Raw genomic sequence first — 21,924 nt, forward strand, 5'->3', positions numbered from 1 at the left:
TAAAAAATACCAAAAATGTTTTATTTAGAAATTCAATCATTATAATTACAGTGATTCGAGATTTTCTTATGAGTCAATATTACTAGTATTTATTTGGTCTGTGGACAATACTACCTCAAATGCCTATGGTTGATCCCGCATAAAACAATAACATTGGGTGTTGAATCATTTATCAATGTTTATTAAAATTGAAGATATACACTAATTAGTAGAAATAGGTACAGAAAAAAAAACGCAAACTTACCTTGAAGTTTTACAAGAAAACCGCGGTATTAGATACTTTACATATACCAATGACTTTTTTATACCAACTGAACTAAATACATCGAGTATATAACCAGAAATAGTGACGATAAGTCATTTAATTTGTTTGAAAACTTTCTGCCAAATCATTACTGTGACAACTGCGCTCCGATTGGCCAGCCCGAATTCGAAACAATTGACGGGTGTCGTCAATTGTTTCGCTTCAAATCGACCAGTTGACTTGAGCTTTGCTATAATGGACGAAAATTGCAGAATTACATATTTAATTACCGATGAAATGTGATTCCGTTTGTTTTGTAATTAGATGTTTTGCTGTCCCCAAACCACCGAATGGAACAGCACGCCATTCTTTATTACAATAAATACAGAATATTTTTGGAATATACGGAGACGTACACACAGGTCGTTGTTGGCGTTGTCTATATTTCAGTGCAAACGAGAGTTGATATTTATAAGTGATGTATCACTGATGAGTTCCCAGGAATATATGGCCCTTATTTCGTCTCTATTTCTGGTTATATACTCGATGACTAAATAGAACACGTACATATACATTCTGAAATAAAGCCGGTGTATCTGCCACTGGACCCAAGCAAAATTAACCGTATTAGTACGGGAAAAGTTTTAATTTAAGCTGAGGTAATATCGCCTCTTAAGTAATGCATACTTGTGCTAGGGATTCCCGCTCCTCCGTCATTCATAGTTGCTTGAAAACTGTTTTGCGTAAATATCTTCTGTCACTATCCTAGTCTGCAACGTGTATATATTCTTTAGTATGTATACCTATACAAATATGTATACTAATCGTTATTTATTATTTAGTAAAATATAATGTAAATTTTTATTTACACAATTCAAATGTTGTCGTTAACACCCGGCGTCTCCCGCTTTAGTCTTCCTCTACTTCAAAGGTTGTCTAGAAGAGATCGCTCTTAGCGATAAGGCCGCCTTTGTCCATATTAGTTTTAAGTTGTATATGTACAGTTTTTGTTCTTGTGTACGAGTAATGACTGCCACTGTGGCCAAAGGTTACCGTGCCGGGACTGCCACGTAGAGGTCCTGGGTTCGATTTTCGGGTCGGGAGAAATATGTGTATGGCCTACATTTATTTCTCTCGTGGGTTTGGGTGTAATTTGTAGTTGTCTATGTGTGTGTCCATGGCACCCGCGACACAGGGTTTCCCTAGTGCGGAGCTATGTTAAGTGTGTGCGTTATTATAATAAAGAGTATATCTTTTACCCTCTATACATCTACCTTATATTAATTGCAAATCGAACAACACGTAAATGCCTTAGGCGCTCTACTTATTCTAAAAAAAAATTTGATACATTGGATATCTGTTTCTACCTACCAGAATCGAATTGTGAGACATTTTCCTGGCATTACACAAATCTTTTATCGCCTACGGTTATGAAGTTCAATACAAATGTCAATTAAACCGTTAAATAAAAAAGGTTTAAGTCGCAACACATTAATGTGTTTAACTGTTCAATGTGGAACATTTTTTGCGTAACATTATGGTGGGTAAATTGGTCTTTGTATGGTGATTATATTGTGAATAATATCGCAGTTTGAAGTCTTTTTCCATTAGCAATTTTGTTCTATAACTGAAGAGGACAGTTATATTGAATATTCACAGTCAACTAATAAACACGAACATGAAAATAAATAGTCTTGATAGAAGTCGAGTCTGTTCATATTCAAAATTAGCCACTACGACAGTTTTAACGGGAAATATATGTATAATAAAAGTTATTTATACAGCTTCTATGTTCTTTCTATCAATTATATGTTCAGGTATTATTGTAAATGATAAATAGCACCTGTATGTAAACACTTTATTATACGACAAAACAAATTTTTAACAAAGAAATAAAACGTTGTTGTACAAAGGCTTATCCCATACAGGGATTTCTTCCAGCTAACCTTTGAATAATTGAAAGAAAAGTTGGCTCCTAAGTCGGCAATGAAATCTAAAAAAAAATAAAATTAATTTTAATGCTATATACTGAATTACAAGAATAAATTTATTATATCAAATGTACACACGAATACATATCAAGGATACTAATACATATAAAATATATAGTAAAATGAATGTACAAAATAAGACTATAAATAACTATGTGAAATTTTCCTATTTTGTTATAAGATACCAAAGGACTGGACGAACAAGTCGTGCGTGAGATGGTAAGCGACACGCCTGTCTATAACAGTTGCAGTGCCACTCAAAACTTTAAATCGCAAAGATCTGAGGGGCGCTGCCACTGCGCCTGTCGCCCTGAGACATAAGTTTACAAGTCCAATTTCACCAGCACCCTTACCCCCTAGAATCACAAGAATTTCCTAACCATACTTGTCAGAGGAATCGCTTCACGAATTTGACGATTTCTATGCCTATTTGTTTACGTCATACGTATATGGTAATGATATTTTGAATTAGATTTAAATATAATATGATAGTTACGAAATTACCCAAGAGGTTGACTAAAAACTGTTTGCGCGCCTAACGCTTTGTTAATAGCAAACATACAGAAGGCAACTTTAGCCTAAAGATTTTTTATAGGCCTAAGAAGACAAGAAGATTATGATTTACATAGAAGGTCTTATATTACAAGTCCCTCTTTATTGAAACTACCTGAAATGTTCAACACGACTAAATTGCTTTTCAAGATAATGAAACATTTTCTATGTAATTAATTAGATATGTTCTCTATGCAGGATAAATGGCTTATATTAAAAAGTTCAGTTTACACGTCTACCACACTAACTGGAAACAAATTAAAGTTATAAGTGAACCTGTCCCATTCAGTAAAGTAATGGTGTCGTTGTATACGCCGTTATTTTTTCTCTGCATTAGCTACAAAGCTGTATAAAGTTAACTACAAAAACAATACTTTGGCTGCAATTTTCTATCCTAAATTGCTACCCGTAAGACCACCTGTTGTATACCTTAGTGAAATCAAATTCAAATACATCTTTATCTACATTTGAAATCATCGCACCAATTAAAACTATACTCATTCATAAGGCAGATTCCCCTGAGATTTTTTTTATATTTTATAAAAAAAGAAACAACAATTTCATTAACTGCCTCCGTGACCGAACTTACATTACTTTTGCGCTTACATTTGTTTCTCTCATGAGTTTGGATGTAATTTGTGGTTGTCTATGTTTGTGTCCATGGCACCCGCTACACAGGGTTTCCCTCGTGTGGGGCTATGTTGAGTGTGTACGTTATTATTATATTATTATTACGATATAAGATATTCTTTGGTTGCACGCCCTTATCTAACAATTAAATTTCTATCCTACGGTATCCTGGAAGAAATTGCTACTAAGCAATAAGGCCGGCTGTTGTACATTGGCTTACTCTTTTACTGTTATGTGCTGTCATTGCAATTTTTAATGCGCAATAAAGAATATTTCATTCATTCATGCAATGAAAAATTTTAAAATTTCAAAAAGTTATCAATTGTTTCTAATAATATATCCGCCTTTTATTGTGACCAATAAAGTTTAACAAATCAATAAATATATCATTAGACAGATTTAAGAACTGGAAGTACACAATGCGTTCATATCACCTAAATAATCATTTACTCCTTAGTAAGCGTAGTTTTTATTGTTTGTCTGTACGGTCATTGTAATATTAATTTGCAATAAATAAATTTAATTCGTTCATTTCATTCAATCTACAACACGAGAAATATCATATAGCCCAACGATATCTATAATACTACCATATAAGTTTCTGTGTATTTCTCGAAATTGGTAGAACAATGATATTGGAAAAATACATTATTTTTATTCTATATAACTCTTTATTTGTTTAGGGGCTTTGATCATTATTGAACATGTCAACCCCATTAGGAAAATAATGCGTCATAAAACTCAAGTGTTGTCATTGACTTACAATTATATGGACGTCGGGTCCGCGCTAAAAAGTGTCCGAACCGTAGATGTAGTATATCCATAGATTGGCCCTGAAGTATTGGAGGCAAGACCAAAACAAAAATACATCTGTGTGCGTATAATGTGCATGTGTGCAAGATGAATAGTGTTGCGCACACCAATGAATTTCACTTTAATATCGATTAACATATTACACCGGCATTTCACTTCGTCGTATTCACCAAAACGTCTTATCGCAATACGCCGAGACGTTAATTAACTAATTAATTTATGATTCTTAGAAATTTAAGACATTATTTTTTTGTACATTAAATAGAAATTTTCGTTTTAATGTAGACAAAAAATAATGCACTAATGCAATATTAATTAAATACAAAATACTAAAACCAGAAATTTCTGATTCAATAATATTAAGTATGAAGATGATTTCGGCTGTATGTAAGCCACGCCTTTGCCTTTCTTTTTTTCAGTTAATGACATCTCGATAACATATTATCGATTGCGTCAATCTCTATGAAAGTGGGGTTATGAATTTCAGAAATTCATGTATTTGATATATTTTTTAATTGAATTCGTATACATTTGGTTTATTAATGCACTTGAATGGTATAATTTTACGGATATATTTATGTAAAAAACTTTTGTGGTAGTGCTTTTATACAGTTAAAAATTTAAATAGTACTTACATGTGAAATTTACAATTCTGCGAGTTTTCCTTTTTAGATGAGTTACATCCGGGCACTGAACACGTTACCATTACTAATAAACGTCTGTTTAACACTATTTCACATTTTAAAACCAATTATTTTTCAAAATTAAACGAAATTATTTCGTTGTCAGCTGACCCTAGGTTCATACAGGCTCATAGCGTATAATAAAGTGGTCTTGTCTACCCATCTCGCTCTAACATACGTGTATACTAACGCTCTTTCACTTGCATTGCCAATCTATGGGTACCTATATACTAAATCTATGGTCCGAACTTATAGGGCGTTAAAATCGTATACAGAGCGTCCTTCACGCTTTAGTCTTCGTTTGTTCGACTGACAGCGAAGCAAGCAAAATTAGACAGTACTGCGATGATATTACAATTTAAATTCAACGTTTTAGCTTTTTCATATTCCTTTACATGTCACTACGTTTAAATAAGTTGACTTGGGACATTTTTTTCGTGGTTTTTGTATTAGACCCGACGTTCATTTATTTGTAAGTCAATGAGTGTTGTACAAAATATTCGTGACTCCGACAAAATGGATTGAAACCACCCAACATAACCGCACCCTGATAGGTTCCATCCGAACACATTCTCGAAGAACGCCGTAATAAGTAGCTTTTTCTTATCTTTCAGATCCTGAGTGTCGCGCTGCTAGCTTCCCTGGTGACATGTGAGCCTCCAGTACCACAAGGGTATAACTACAGGAGACCGCAGGCTTTCAGTCCACCTAGCCCTAGCTATTCGGCTCCAAGTACAGGTATTATAAAAATATGTTTATCCCACATTTTTGGGGTTAATTAATAGTTTAGTTACTCGATGATAGATGGCGCTCCTAATACTTAAAAATAAGTCGAAACTGTTTTTTTAATGAGCTGTAAAGAAATGGCCCAGAATTTAGGCTGAGGCTTTTATTTCTTAGACTCAATTCAAGTTGCTTTCAATAAATGACATAATCAGCTGAACAAAGAACACAAACTCACTCAGCTTTCGCGTTGGTAAGTGATCCAGCCAGTACAGTAAATTGGAGGGAAAAAGGTCGCTACACTAATGATAAGTAGTAGTAGAGCTAATTGTAAGATAGTTCGTCGTAGGATGCATCTATTTCTGCCACCAAGCAGTCGTGTGAACAAGGGTAGGGTGCTGGTGACACTACAGGCAATATGGGACTTGTCAACTTATAATGTATTAGGGTGACGGGTGCACTGGACTCTCAAATCTTTACAATTTAAAGGATGTCAAAATGGCACGTCATTGGTAGACGTATCTCTTACTACCAGGCGGCGCACTACTCGTACATCCCGTGTCAATTTATATTATATTAAAAATGAAATAATTAAATGTCTATAATATTATTAGACCAAATTTGTCACCTCCATTATAGCAAAGAAAACTTAAAATTCCTAGATATTCATAATATAATAATATGGTGAAATAAAGAAAACTTTCTTTATTTGAATTCATTATACTGCCATCTATTAACGAATAGCGGAATTACTAGCAATAAACACTTCAACATTTTACCATTGGGCAAAACATTGGGCAAACAATTTCAAACATCTATTTGCCACGTTTTATTGAAATCGGTTACCGGAAAATGCGTAGTTTACCACCCATACAGGTGAAATATTATCTTCAAATTTAAATGGGACTAATACTGAGGTACCTACCCTCTTTCTAACAAAAAAAGAATCAACAAAATCGGTTTACAAATGCCGCCAAAAAAAAATACAGTCTAATTGAGAAGAAGGTTGTCACCTTTTTTTGAAGCTTTTAAAAAATAAACTGTGGTGTCTACCTGATTGGTTTTTTACTTTCCTTATTTTTCTTTTATTTATTTTTTTATTCGGTTCTCAATCCTAAATTAAATAATCAGGGGCACAATCCTAAAAAAAAAGTGAAAGCGTTTGATGCACATAATGACTCACTAACTGAACTTCGACACACGCTACTCCGACAACATGTTACATCGACATGATTTTACTCAGACATTACGTTACTTCGACAATATGTTACTTCGACATTACTTTACTGTGTAATGATATGAAAAGAATGTACCGTTCTTGATGTGAACACAATAATCAATTTCATTAACAAAATGTGCATAATATGAGAGTAATAAGAAATTCGAAGGAGAATACAATAAATAAAACAAAACCTATCGCAAAGTCAGGGCTGGCGGTTGTAATTTCTGAGATATAATTCATTTTCAGCATACGGCCCGCCCACAAACTCCTACCTTCCACCATCATCAGGACAGAACTACCAATCCGGCTTTGGCCACACTGGCCAATACAACGGCTTTGGCCAAGGCAACAACGGCCATTACGATGATGGCCACAATCATGGCCACGGAGGACACGGTCATGACAGTGAAGTAGTAAGTTTTTACAATTTTTCTTATATAAGTATATGCGGTAAGGGAATGCTTATCCTTTAGAATTTTGAGATAAAAATGGCGGGATTGTACACCAATACATTTTTAATGTTCACTAAATAAATAATTGTCAAGTTTGGTTTCTATTTTCAATAATCTAGTAAGGAGTATTAAAAAAACCGACCTCAAAAGTCATTCATCCCCAAGTTTGCGACCCTTAGAGGTGGAATGTTTTCTTCAATATTAAATGTGACCACTGCTGAGGTACCCTCTTTCCAACAAAAAATAATCATCAAAATGGATTCACAAATGCCGGAGATATCGCGTAACATACATACAAGAATACAGTCGAATTTTGAACCTCCTTCTTATTGAAGTCGGTTAAAAAAACATCAAAGCAAAAGTAAAAACATTATTTTATTTATCTATTTATATCTATTTACAGTAGATTGTTACACGTACATATAACTCTTAATTAATGCTATAATTTATCTCTGGAACAGTTAATTCTTTTATCGCAACCCCGTTATCAAAACTCAATAATTGGTTTCATGTAATAAATGTATAAAGACGTCAGGTAATAAAGAAAAACTTCATTACCGCCCCTTTGGACTCGCCCGTGATTTGGCACCATTGTCTTTATACAAAATATAAATAACGTAAGAATGAACAGGTTTCAATCTATAAATATCATTATTTACCGAATAATATATATCACCGTAATCGCCATATACAAAACCGTGAGGGTAAAAATCTAAATCAGCAATTTTAACTGCAGTACCATTAATACAATTCAATTCGTAGACACTGCTTTCTGTAATACCATAAGTCTTGCTGCCTTCTACTATAAAATGGTCCACTGAAGACAAATTATTATTCTTAACAATTTCCTGGCCTCTTACAGCACAAAATACACCACATAACGAAAAAAAATGAACGTTTTTGTCATCATCAATGTTAAAAATTATCAAATTACCCATACCCGTACTACCAGCTTTGACAGCCGTGGCACCATTATTAAAAACTTTATACAAGTTGTGATCGTTTGCATCTATAAAGTAAATGGCGTTATCTCTTATAACAAGTTGCAAAATATTCATATTATACAAGCCTATATTTACAGCTACGTTTTCTAAAGGTTCATATTTATATAGACCGTCTTCAGAACCGAAATATACATCACCTGATGCTGTGTCGACAGCTGTGGCCCTGTTGTTCTGGATGCCGGGAATTTTTCTTGACTCTTTCGTGATTGCATTTACATATGCTCTTCCTGTGTTTTGTATTGTCTCATCCATATACATGAAGTACAGTCGTCTACTTGAGGAATCGTAAGCTAGTTCTTTAGGTGCTTCGTATTCATTTGTTAATAATTCCTTTTTGTAATACCTTGATCCAATTTTCTGTATTGAATCATCAGTAGAATAAACTTGTAACTTGGCCTCAACCGATAAAATTATCGCAAACAATAATAAATATTTTCTATAAGTTATCATTTTGTTTATTTTCTCAAAACGTTTATAAGGTGCTGGGGCGTTTTATATACTAACAGTTAAATATCATCAATAACTTATAATTAAAAAATGAAGCCAAGTTTTCTGTAAAAAGTCGTCAAGGTTAAATCTCATGCGGTGCACGTCCACTAGGGACATCAAGTAATTTTTCAACATGGTTAGGGCTCTGTCACTCGCTCAAGGTATAAGTACCTATACCGCTGAGTGTACCGACGTCGGCACAAGCGCTCATACAAGTCTTTCATTTATGAGTATTCGGCACCGCACGACTGCATACAGCGGGCAACGTTATTTTCACCTCTCTGAGCGCGTGCTTAGGTTGCTTTTTCCTCGTAGTGAGCTCCTGATTTAATTAGTCAGATTTAGTAGGCTGTTATAACGTAGGTTGTTTTTTTTTAATTTTGTTGTTACTTTGATCTGTTCACTTTATATATACTGAATACATTATACAACATGGAAACCTCTTTACAATCACAATTTACTCCTACAGCTGTAATTATATTCACACTCGCTCGTGCACTTACATATCAAATAGGTTATTTTAGAGGCACTATTTACACTTTACTATATATTGTTTTATTATCTCAATGTATAACTTTACGCATAGTACGTCATATTTTTGCTTTCAAATTACTTAATCCCTCTTGATGGTTCTGACTGAAAACCAGCGCCTTAGCAAACTTTGGCATTTGTTGAGTCAACGCCGTTTCACTGCCATGACAATCATGTGATGTTTTTTCTTTTATGCTTATTCTGTATATGTGTTATATCAGTGAATAAAGGTTTGTCTATCTATCTATCTAGGTATTTTCGATTTCGTATGAGAGTGATATATCGGTCACGTAGTACTTATTAAGTAATCAATGACTTGGTGTTGTACAAGGGGTCCTAGAGTGTACAGCAGAGAACAATGCTTTTATATACACACATCAAAAGTGTATAGGGACTAAACATATCTTTGCTAATTGCTGAAAATCAGATTTTTTTTTATTATTATTTTTTAATGCCAGTGGTTTTTTATCAATTTCATAATTTAAAAACCTAATTAAGTAATTAATAATTTATAAAGATATTTTTATTTAATTTTATTAGGGTTATCAAATATTTTCAAAAAATACCTTGATCTCTACACAATTTTGATGCGTGTGTTTCTTCTTTTCTTTTACCCTCTTAAAGAGAATAAAATTGTAGAGCCACCACATTGACTTACAAATAAATGGACGACGGGTCTAATAAAAAAACCACGAAAAAAATGTCCCAAGTCACCCTATTTAAACGTAGTGACATGTAAAGGAATATGAAAAAGCTAAAACGTTGAATTTAAATTGTAATGTCATCGCAGTACTGTCTAATTTTGCTTGCTTCGCTGTCAGTCGAACAAGCGAAGACTAAAGCGTGAATGACGCTCTGTATACGATTTGAACGCCCTATAAGTTCGGACACTTTTTAGCGCGGACCCGATGTCCATATAATTGTAAGTCAATGAGCCACCAGCTTGTATTTTTCAGTTTGATTTTGGTAATTTTCAGATTAGTAGCAATTTTTATTATTTAAGTACCTATTAGAGTGAATTGTCGTGAAATATAAAGTCATAATATTGTGTTAAATAATATTTCATAATTATATCTACATTATTTAAATATTAGAATAGTGGAATTGCCACCGAAATTAGAGAATATTAAACTATAAATTACTTTTATATCTTAAGCAACAGCTGCTGAACTTGGCGCTAGCGCCACCAAACATACATTGACGCTAGCTTTGACGTAATCAATATTACAAATATCGATACCTCCAATGAACACTACGCCATCTTTATTTTTTGGTCGTCTTGTGTTATTTTTGTAAACAGCCATATTTATTTGCCTTAGTAAATAAATATGGCGGTTTAATATAAATATAATCTTAGTTGTGCTCCCCGAATTCTGTGAAAAAAAGAAACAAGAACAAAAAAAAAACTAATTTTGTAAGAAAAAAGAAACAAAAAACAAAATAAAAACAGAACAGGTCCAAAAATTAAGTTGGCTTAGTGTTCATTGGAGGTATCGAATATATAATATCTATCTGTCTATATATCTATATTTAATATAATAGTACAAATTTTAAACATACTTTTGCCCTAGCGGACATTGTAATTAGGTTTATGCGTTATTTATTACATGTAAATGTGTTTTGGTACTGAGTATTTATTGTATTTTATCATTACATTCTGTCGAATGGGAAAACCGTCCGTGATACTGAATAATGATTAGGCAACTTTTATATTTGGCCCTTGACTCTTATGTGTACTATGGATAATGTCTAAAATTGAACACTACTGTCGTCGTCGACTTCTAAAAAAGAGAAGGTTTAATTCAATTGCATTTTTTTGCGCTTTGGGAATCGATTTAGATGATGTTTTTTGTTAGAAAGCGGGTACTTCAGTACTTCATGATAATTTTCACGTTAATTTATCTTGATAAATACACCTTGATATTTATAAAATTCATTGATAAATATACCATGATAATTATATTATAATTTATAAGATTAATTGGAACAAAAAAAATGCTACCGCTACCCATTTGTGTGCCATGTATTTGTATCAGACGTATCCAAACGTATCAATTAATGTCGTAGCCAAAAAAAGTCACAAACCGAATCCTTTTCTCAAAGATTTATCTTCGTGTTTATTTGTTTTCTCACTGTTTGTTATGTTTAGTCAAAAATTAAAACTGAACTAAAACTAAACTATGAATCAGTATGGATAATGTATCATGATAATTTCGAGTCCTTAGGTTTTCGCGATTGTCACACGTAGGAAATTAAACTCTTATTTTCCCTTCCTATTTGTAACAATCACGATTGTTATTATCTACTTTAAATTCTATTAATATTAGACATAACTGGTTCACGATTTCACCATCTCAATCAACCGTGACCATGGGATCTGTAAAGGGCCTAAAACTTTGGATTGTTTGAAGAAACCAATTACGCGATTTGGCTTCGATAAAAAGTTTCATTTCCTATGTGTAACAATCGCGATAAGCTAAGAACTCGAAATCATCGTGAGAATTATCCATGCTGATTCATGATAATTATAATTATCAAAGAAAATAAATATCTTGATAATTTTTAACCTTGTACATCAAAATCTAATAAGTTAAGTTGTTTACCTTTAGTAGGTTTTATTAGGCAATAAATATACATACAATACACACGAAAAGCATTACGCAACTTGGACGCATTATATTATATTACCCTACTGTGTCTCGGGGTGACGGGCGCAGTGGGAGTGACCTTTGAGCTGCACTGCAACTGTGAGGGCGCGTTCCCAACATGTCGGGACGACAGATAGTCGTGCAATTTAGAGTGTCGTGACTTGTTTATTTAAATGAAGTTGTTCACACAATGAACAACACGATTAACTCTCGTTCACGACTTTTCTGTCATTATGACGACAGATTGTCGTCACATTGGGAAAAACTAGAACGACAGTCGTCAACGATAAATAAAACGGCACCCAAAAATTTGACGACAGATAATCGCAGTTTCAAACGATTCTGTCGTGCAAACGATAAGGCGTCTGCCGTGAACCTATAAATTGGACGTAGTTAAAGAAAAAGGATCCAATGTACATCCAAGTCACTTTCGAGATATGACAGTTTGAATTTGAAAAATGTTTCTAACTCTTGTTTTATTTTCAAAACTTATAATGTCATTGAACTCCAGAAATATTTATTTATGTTTATAGGTTGGATTTTTTTTGCTGATCTAATAGGTTAGACTCTAGGAACCGTTTGATACATATAACTCATTTTTTGATAATTTTGTGGATAGGGTCCTTTTTGCTTAACTACGTCCAATTGTCGTCACGATCTAGTGGGAATACGACATAAACGATTGTCGCGATATGGGAACAGGCTAGACGCGACAGTCGTCTAACGGCAAATAAAACGTTACGACATAATGGAAATGCGCCCTTATGGACGGGCATGTTGCTTACCCTTGCTCGTCCCGTTACTTGGTATGATAAAAAAGGCAATGGGGTAGTAAATATGATTTCTGCACTTGTCAATGTTGACTTGGACGATTTTTCATTTACATAGTAGTGGACATTATTTGTTATTCCGATAATATCGGTGAAATTCTTGACCTAACCCAGCGATGATAACCTTAGGCTAAAAACGTGATAAATATAGGCACAGAGAAGATTAGAGACTTATTTATTCTAAAAGATTTAATTAAATTTATTATTACAATGTTTTTAGCAAAAACAAATCAAACATAGGCATTATAAACTAGACGAGTAGAATATCTGGCAATTCTTACTGAAAAGTCTGCCACCCAGTGGAGGCAGAATGAAATTGCTTGAATATTAATACCAAAGTCCATTAGAATGAATGAAAGAAGATTAACGGGTTACCTATCCGTAGTCCGAAATGACATTTTACAGAAATAACGTTTGGTCGAAATTTCATAACCTCGAAAGTCATTTTGAGAAGAAAACCCCGCACTTAGGTGTGTGGCGAATTATGGCTATGGCACATTTTAACGTGACATTTAAATGTTTTGATGATGAAAAATGTCATGATATGCAATAAAATAAATATAGTAACAATATTATCTATTATAATTTTGGAAGCACAGACTGGCACAGACAAATAATACTTTGACAGTTATTTGAATAACTGTCGCATCTACCATACAGCGGCCAGGATGTTCCCATTGAAACCAAGCAGGTTTAACACCCCCCCGCAATGTGAACATCCTGTTGACAATAACAAAGTGAACACCCTATTATAATTTTGGAAGCACAGACTGGCACAGACAAATAATACTTTGACAGTTATTTGAATAACTGTCGCATCTACCATACAGCGGCCAGGATATTCCCATTGAAACCAAGCAGGTTTAACATTATCAAATAAGGTCCTTACTGTATGCGATCCAGTTGTCTCATTTTTTCGGATCAAACTCAACAGTGCTTTATGTTGTTCCAGCCCAAAGCCTATGAGTTTGGCTACTCAGTGAAAGACGCCCAATCTGGTAACGATTACGACCGGCATGAGACCTCTGATGGTAACGTCGTAAAGGGAGAGTACAGAGTGCAGTTGCCTGACGGACGCACTCAGATTGGTACGTATTTCTACTCGTTTGTACTCAGCTTGTACCTGTGTACTTAATTCCTACTCTGCTCGTACGAGTAGTACATTGAGTATGTCATTTCGTAATTTAACCCAAATACGTTGTATGCGCATTGTCGCGTTTAAATTTTATATGTACAATTACGTGTACTTTTAGTACTTATTGTACTTCGGACAGGACAAATGAATAATGTACTCAGGGAAACATAGAAATCCCATGAAATATATATTACTACAAACATTCTACATTTATATACATTGGGTACGAGCCCCAATACTGCTTGTACTTGTTTGTCCTCAAACCAAAGATCTTCGGTCGTAGTTTGTACTCAACTTGTATCAACTCGGTTTGTTCTTTGCTCTTACCTATTCAGTCTTTAGTCAGTTGACTTTGCATTATGTTTGATAACAATTAATATTAGAGTTCAGTTCATGTAATTGGAAGAGTACACACACTTTATAGTTTGCACTCAATTTGTATGTACTCTGTTTCACTTGGCATTTTCACATTAACCCTTGTTCGTATTTAGTTTATACCGCATGACATCAAATAATATCTACTTTCTCGCATTTAGTGTACTAAAGAGTTATCTATCAATAGTCCGAAATGACAATTTCCAGAAATAACGTTTGATCGAAATTTCATAACCTCGAATGTAATTTTGAGAGGAAAATGTTTTTTCTTTTAAACCTAACTTAACCTAACCGAACCTAATCGTGTCTTTGCGATAAACATTCAACATATCCTGAAAGAACAACTGTTTTGTTTTAATACGGTTTTCGGTGTAATGAAAATTGGAACATACGTTATTTCAGACAAAAAAAACTTCGACTTTGTGATAGATTACCGTACTAAAGAAAACCACGCGCATCCTAGATTAAAATTTTTGTTCGCAATTTTCAGTGACTTACCATGCGGACTGGAAGACCGGTTTTCATGCTGATGTGAGATACGAGGGCGAAGCGAGATATCCTGAACCCATCCAGAACAACTACCAGGGTAAATCACCTAAATACGTCGCATTACAATTCATATTCGTCTAAATAACAATAGAGCTCCTTGTGAATGAGTTCGTCCAGAGAAGTACTGCCACCTTAAATATTTCTGCCGCCAAGCAGTTATATGAGCATTACTGAGTCTCAGTTTTGAAGAGTAAGGCTGTCAGTGTGACGGGCGCAATGGCATTGCCTGATCTTTGCAATTTAAAGTTCTGAGTGGCACTGCAACTGTCGCGAACAGGCATATCGCTTACCACCAGACGCACGACTTGTTCGTAGCGTCAGTTAGTGTTATAAAAAAAATGTCTCGTGTGAGAGGAACCTATAGGCCAACAGCGTGAAAGCAAAAGACTGCCTGCCTACAGTGTTTGAGTAACGTCGTAAGTGATATTTTAATTAGCAAAAATACGTCGTTATTTTTTTGAAACTCATTATTGTTCTATATACAGTAATATAATACTCATTATAGTTCTGTGTACAATGTATAGTAACATTGAGTTGTATTCGAATAGATGAGACAACGGAGTCAGTAAAATAAGGACTTTATTTGATAATACAGTACTGCCGCTCAATTAGGAAAACGTAGAGCATTTGAGTACCGTCATAATTGATAGTTTAATTAGGAAAAATACGACGTTATTCATACAAATATACGCGTTTTTTCAAACAAATATACGCGATTTAAATCCGGAAAAATAGATTCCATTTCCTATGTGTAACAATCGCGAAAACCTAAGAACTCGATACGACGTTATTTTTTTAAAGTCATTATAGTTTTTTGAAAGTTATTGTACAGCACTATAATGAAATTTTCAGTTCAGTACCGATTATTATTATAATTATAATTGACAGCACAGAACAATAAATATCGTGGAAGTGGTTAGTTGGCGTCGTACGCGTGCCAATTATAGGTCTGGAAAGACCTATTTGAGCTCAGTGCGCCATTTTCGCTTTGCATGGTATGGTTGTGTTGTTCTTTCGTGCAAATTCTCTAATATCGTAGAAAATTATAGCCGCAGCAAAAATATTATCCGTGATGGTATTTTTCTAACAAATTTTCTATTTTAGAAATATTTTCTGTAACGAAAGTAAAGCTTATACCCCTGCAATATGGTCGTTTCTTTTTTGAAGAACTAAATTAATAACTCCAATTCGTGTCGTTCAGCAATTAACCGCTAGATGTCAGCACATTGATTGAAATTTCAATATATCAAAACGTCGTTACTTGCTATAATATGTATTGATGGTATTCAACTTTCAACGATATGCCAACAGGGTAAAGTTTAAATTACATTAACAATCCAGAATTTGTTATTTCTTTTTAAATTTGAAACTACGACCAATCAATATCAAGGTTCTGTAGTGTTTGAAATAAAGAATGTGTGAGTTTTGGCGACATCGGTTCTGATAGTAATCGAGGCTTAAAGCACTTCCATTGTTTTTTCTTCCATGATTGACAGATTAAAGTACAGGAGTAGAAAGAGAACATTTCATTCATTCATTTGTTCTTTATTATAGCTGTTTTATAAAAATTCCAGGTGGCTACAATTACAATACGCCAACTGACTACCAGGGCTCTCTCACCGGCTTCCAAGGACGACCTTCAACGTCATACGGACCTCCAGGGTACCACTGATCGATTATTAGATAAAAGAAATAATGAGAGCTGTACAATATTCTAAATAAAATAGACGAAAAACACTTACCCGGTTCTCAAAGTTACGAATTCCTTGTACCATGAGCATCAGACTAACAAATCCAAGAAAAGATCAAACCAGAAACCTTTTTTGTATTTTGTAGTATAACACCGGTGCCAATGATTTTCTATTTTGCCGTAAGATGGCGCTGTAACAAATTACCACTAGGTACAAATAAACTAATGTAAAAAGTTATTATTAAACCTCTATTTGTTAATATGTATTGTCACTTGGTTTATCAATAAATCGCATAGCAATCGCACATGAAAAACATGATGGAATTGAGGAAACATGATTTAAATATTTTAAAAAAACCTGATTCTTATTGCGGATAATGGGATTATTTTTATTCTTACATAATAATTAGTTGTCTACTTTTAAAAGTGAATATAAATTTATTGGTTCCATTCAGTAATTTATTAAACTTTTAAACCGTGTTTTCTGAATGAAATATTTTTTTTTAGTTACAACAGTATATTTGGTTTCATGTGCGTAGCTTGCCTTAACATCGTCGATGGCGATGATTTTCTATTTTGCCGTAAGATGGCGTTGTAACACATTCCCACTAGCTAGTAAACTGATAATGTAAAAAGTTACTATATAATCAAGTTTCAACTTTAGTCGTAATCAATTTCGATACAATCGAACATTGAGAAGTGTTTTAAATTTACCTCATGCAATAATAAAACAAGTATAATGAGTTCTCATTGTTATGCTTGTTAGAATATTGTACACTAACAGCGATAAATAACTGAAATTTTCGAATAGTCAGAGACTATTACGCTGCTGCCATTGTGTACAACATTTGTTTAACAATGTAATTATATGCCAATGGAAAATGTAGACAAATATAATGTATAACAATCTGACAAATTAGTTTATAAGTATGATTTTTGTACCAGTATTAATTTTTAAAGAAAATATAAAATTAAATTAATTAAAAAACAATACTTTTGTTTATATTTCCCCTTAAAACTCCGAATAGACATGACCAATAACTCGAGAAGACTGCTGAACATTTTCATCACCACATTTTCTTTCCCCGTTATCCGTTTTTTATTCAACAAACGAGTCTAGAGACGTCTTCGTTCATTTTCAATGTCGAATAGATAAACGAAAATTGTATGTTTTTCAAAATCGGTCCACTATTGACGGAGAAATCGATGAATATATATAAAACATACATACAGCCGAACGTATAACCTCCTCCTTTTTTTTGAAGTTGATTAAAAGGGGACAAAACCACCTTCTTCAAAATGCAGATTCCATCACGATATTTTCTTTCACTATTAGTAGTTTTTTAATTAACAAACGAGTCTACAGACATCTTCGTTCATTTTCAATGTCGAATAGATAAACGTAAATTGTATTATCTTCACTTCGACGTTTTGCTTCTGAAGATTTACACGTGGTAAGTGACTTCTTATACATAATGTTCTTTTGGTTTTATTTTACTATGTCTCACTTTTTAGGAAGAGAGATAATAACCAGTTCAGGTAAGTTGAAACAAAGGTGACGGATGGATTATATGAAGTTACAAGATGTGTATTTAGTGCTCATCATCGTCAACATTATCATCATGGTCAGTCAACATCAACCCACTGCTGGATATAGGTTTAATGCTCCAAATCTTACGGTACTGCGCCACACGCGTCCCGCAAATCTGGCGAGATCGTCAAACCATTGGGCCAGTTGTCTACCCATTTGGTCCATCATTCGTGGTCTCATCTAGCTAAATCTACCGCCCAATGTAGCCTCATAATGCGATTATCTACGTCCTCGATCTTCGTTTTTCGTCAAAGACGGACGGCGAAAGCTGTCCCAAAATCAACGAAAAGCTATTCATGGACTTTGCTAGTATAATTTTACGTTTTAGTTCATGTCTAGTAGTTAATATATTTTTGTATATTTTTAGAAGTCGAAAATAAAAAAATTACAAAACAATGTATTTTAAAATAGATGCAAGAACACAACGCAATTGATTCATTCGACCATAGATTAGGGAATGTTCTTGTACGTTCGTTTCATTTTAAAGCATGATTGAATGTTTACCTACTTAAAGTATTGGTTATTTTATAATACACACAAAACATTACAGCTATAAAATACCCAATGAAATAATCAATTAACAATAATGACTCAAAGAAAAAAATAAAACGCAATATGTCAAACATGTTAAGACAATATTTTTAAAAGAGAGATACGAAAATTAGCAAAGGAACGTTTTGACAAGAGGCCTCTTGCCGATGTCAATGTCACTTTGAGATTGAGAACAGTGTAACCATTTGTGACAGATTTCTGCCATTTGGGCAGATTTTATTAATTTTCATTGCGACAGAACATGTTAATGTTATATTAAATGTGGCAGTGTTTGGCAGATTTAGGAATATTCTCCAAGTTCTTTATTATTTTTAGGAACAAACTGAAAACATATTGTTTTCTGCTACTACAAACAAACATCTGAAGCGAAGTACAGGACAATGTTATAAACATAACCTATATCAATTTTATAACCGCAGCTTCTACAGGCTGTACTCAATTAGCTTTTTGATGCTATTATAATGAATCACAAGTATTGATGGGACTCTTTAATGCACGTCACAAAATACACGGGATATCGCCATCCGTATTTTACGGTCCTGCGCCATCCGCCGTCAATTCCGCAAATCTGTCGATATCGTCAAACCATTGGGCAGGTGGTCTACCCATTTGGTCCATCGTTCGTGGTCTGGCCTAACCAAATGGACCGCCCACTTTAGCCTCATGTTGCGATTATCTACGTCATCGATCTTCGTTTTTCGTCAAGTTTCGACTTTTGGTACCCGAATGCACTAAGTCCAAGTGAAACTTTCAGACGTCGAAACCGCTAGATTGGTTTACTTTAGCTACTTTCACAGTCTAATGGGATACGGCATTTTGCTTTGGGGTAATGCCGCCGATATCAATATTATCTTTGTCCTGCAGAAACGTGCAGTTAGGGCAATTTACAATCTGGGCCCCAAAGTATCTTTGAGAGATAAGTTTAAGGAAATTAACATTCTTACACTAGCCTCACAGTACATTTATGAAAACGTAATTTATGTTAAAAGGAATAGTAATTTCTTTATAAAAAATATTGACAGACATAACATGAATACGAGGAATAAAAATAAACTAGCTTTTCTTGATAGTCGTCTTCACAAAGTCAAAAAATCATTTAAGGGGCAATGTATACGCTTCTATAACAAGATTCCGGTTGATATACAAAATTTGCCTTTCACGAGGTTTAAAATCATAGTGAAACAAAAACTTTATACTAAAGGTTATTATACTTCTGCGTACTTGGATGACAAAAATCCGTGGTAGTAACCCGTTTAACTCATGGAGGTAGTCTCGATCTCTGATGTTTCAGATAAAAAAAAATATTGTAAATGTTATTTACAAAGAGCAACCCCTAGAGTTTCTTGCTCATTCTTCTCAGGGGATTCTGCCTTACGAATGAGCGGTAGAGTTTAACCATTGTGACGATTTCAAGTGTAATAATCCTTACCTATGAAATAAAGATTATTTTTTATTTGAATTTGAATTTAAAAATTGTATGTTTCTTCTTATCGTATCGATGACACACTGTAATGCTTACCATCATGGTGAAAGATTTACCAATTGGCGTAAGGTACTCACCGATTGTTGCCCAGGTTGCACCAAATTGTATTAAATGAACATTATGAAGCGTACCACTACATTTATACACATAATACGAGAAAATGTGATGAAAAATTACAAGCCATCTAAGTCACATTACACAATCACATTTGACATGTTCACCGAGCTATTGACTCAGTGTGGACCTGTCATCCTTTGTCCAAACGAAGCCATTGGTGATGCTACTTGCCTTAGGCTACCAGATTTCTTTATATCATTAAGGGTTTTTAATTGTGCCTAAATACTAAATTAAATCCGATTTATTAATGAATATCTTCATGCTAAAGTAAAAATGACCAAAATCGTTTAGCGAAAATCCGTTCCATGATTTCAGATTCAAAAATGAAGTTGCTGTTATTACTAGGCGCCTTTGTTCTCGTCAGGACAACGCCTGTTCCTAAAACTTGCACTGGAGTCAGAATCACCAATTCACCTGTGCTATACGAACGGGAAGTCCTGAAAACTGGAGTAGACAGACCATATATGCTTGTCGTAGATTATAGCTCAAATATTCTTTACTTTAGCTATAGTACTGAAGGAGAAAAAGATTCATTTCAGGCAGCTAGCATAGACCTTAAAGATAAAGAATTTAAAAATATTACCTGTGTACCTAATGGATTTGCTCAAGCCGTTGATAGTACAAACAATGAAGTATATATAGGTGGTGACGGTATATATAAATATGATCCTAAAAAAGACACTGCAGAACTGTATGCAGCTAAAGATGCTAATATATGGTTGTTATATTTCCATGATGACTTGTATTACGCGGAGTACCCCTCACAATTTCTCTATGTAGTTCACAACAGTGGAGCTGTTAGAGCAAAGGATTTAGAAGACACTAAAGTAGACATGTTTGTAATTGATAATGATAATGATATATTTTACAGTAATGACACTGGTATATACTGTCAGAAAAAAGGTACAAAAGATGCTCAATTGTACAAAGAGTTCGATGATGCAAGTGCAAGAGGTTTAACCACTGATAAAAATGGTAAAGTACATGCTTGTATGGTTGATGGTATTTATGTTGTTAATAAAGATGCGAAGAGGTTTGATAAAATCGTAGAAATTGATGACGCTTTTGGTGTAGCGTTTGATAGGAATAATAATATTGTATATAGCGACGCCATTGGTGTATACATGTTAAAACCCAATGAGAATTTGACTTGCTAATTGAATTGTAAAGTTGAATTAAATTGAGAAGTTTCAAAGCGCTTACATTCGAACTCAAAGGTCAATAAACTGTAGATATGGGAATGTGTTAAGAGAAATAAATCATATTAAAGTCACACATATTATTATTTGCTGTTTTCATTAAATACCCAATATCATAGAATAAACCCTTGGATTAGTAGACCAGTCAAATCAACTCACAAAGGTCGTGCAGCTCTAAAAGTTCAATACATTGTTAGGGATGTAAAATAAATTCAAGTTTCCGACCTTTGGGCAAAGAATAAAAAAGTAACAAAAGAGGTAATTAAACGGTCTCCGCCCCTCCCTAGCTTTTGATACCACCCCGGCCCCTCATATTGAAGGCCACATTGATGGATCGGCAAAAAGGCAGCGAGGCGTTTGAATCAGATACATCATTCTTACAAATTTATACGTTATTGTTTATGATGGATATAACAGAATA

The 21,924-nt window shown here is 34.0% G+C and overlaps 2 protein-coding genes across 2 annotated transcripts in view; both read left to right on the forward strand.

The window, feature by feature from the left end:
- LOC113228771 (pro-resilin-like) overlaps window positions 1-16,915 on the forward strand; it is a 36,842-nt gene extending 19,927 nt beyond the window's left edge. The window contains exons 2-6 of the mRNA XM_026462147.1: window positions 5,528-5,651; window positions 7,105-7,271; window positions 13,765-13,900; window positions 14,813-14,908; window positions 16,446-16,915. Coding sequence (XP_026317932.1) covers window positions 5,528-5,651; window positions 7,105-7,271; window positions 13,765-13,900; window positions 14,813-14,908; window positions 16,446-16,543 — 621 coding nt within the window. The 3' untranslated portion in view covers window positions 16,544-16,915. The remainder of the gene's footprint in view (window positions 1-5,527; window positions 5,652-7,104; window positions 7,272-13,764; window positions 13,901-14,812; window positions 14,909-16,445) is intronic.
- A 1,084-nt stretch (window positions 16,916-17,999) lies between these two features.
- Window positions 18,000-21,579, forward strand: LOC113228778 (ommochrome-binding protein-like). Its single transcript, XM_026462156.1, has 2 exons — window positions 18,000-18,015; window positions 20,620-21,579. Exon 2 carries the CDS (start codon window positions 20,628-20,630, stop codon window positions 21,459-21,461), a length of 834 nt encoding a protein of 277 aa, XP_026317941.1. The 5' UTR covers window positions 18,000-18,015; window positions 20,620-20,627; the 3' UTR covers window positions 21,462-21,579.
- Window positions 21,580-21,924: the final 345 nt, after the last annotated feature.

This window comes from Hyposmocoma kahamanoa, unplaced genomic scaffold, assembly GCF_003589595.1.
Source record: "Hyposmocoma kahamanoa isolate Upper Pololo Valley unplaced genomic scaffold, ASM358959v1 240, whole genome shotgun sequence".
Lineage (NCBI taxonomy): Eukaryota > Metazoa > Arthropoda > Insecta > Lepidoptera > Cosmopterigidae > Hyposmocoma > Hyposmocoma kahamanoa.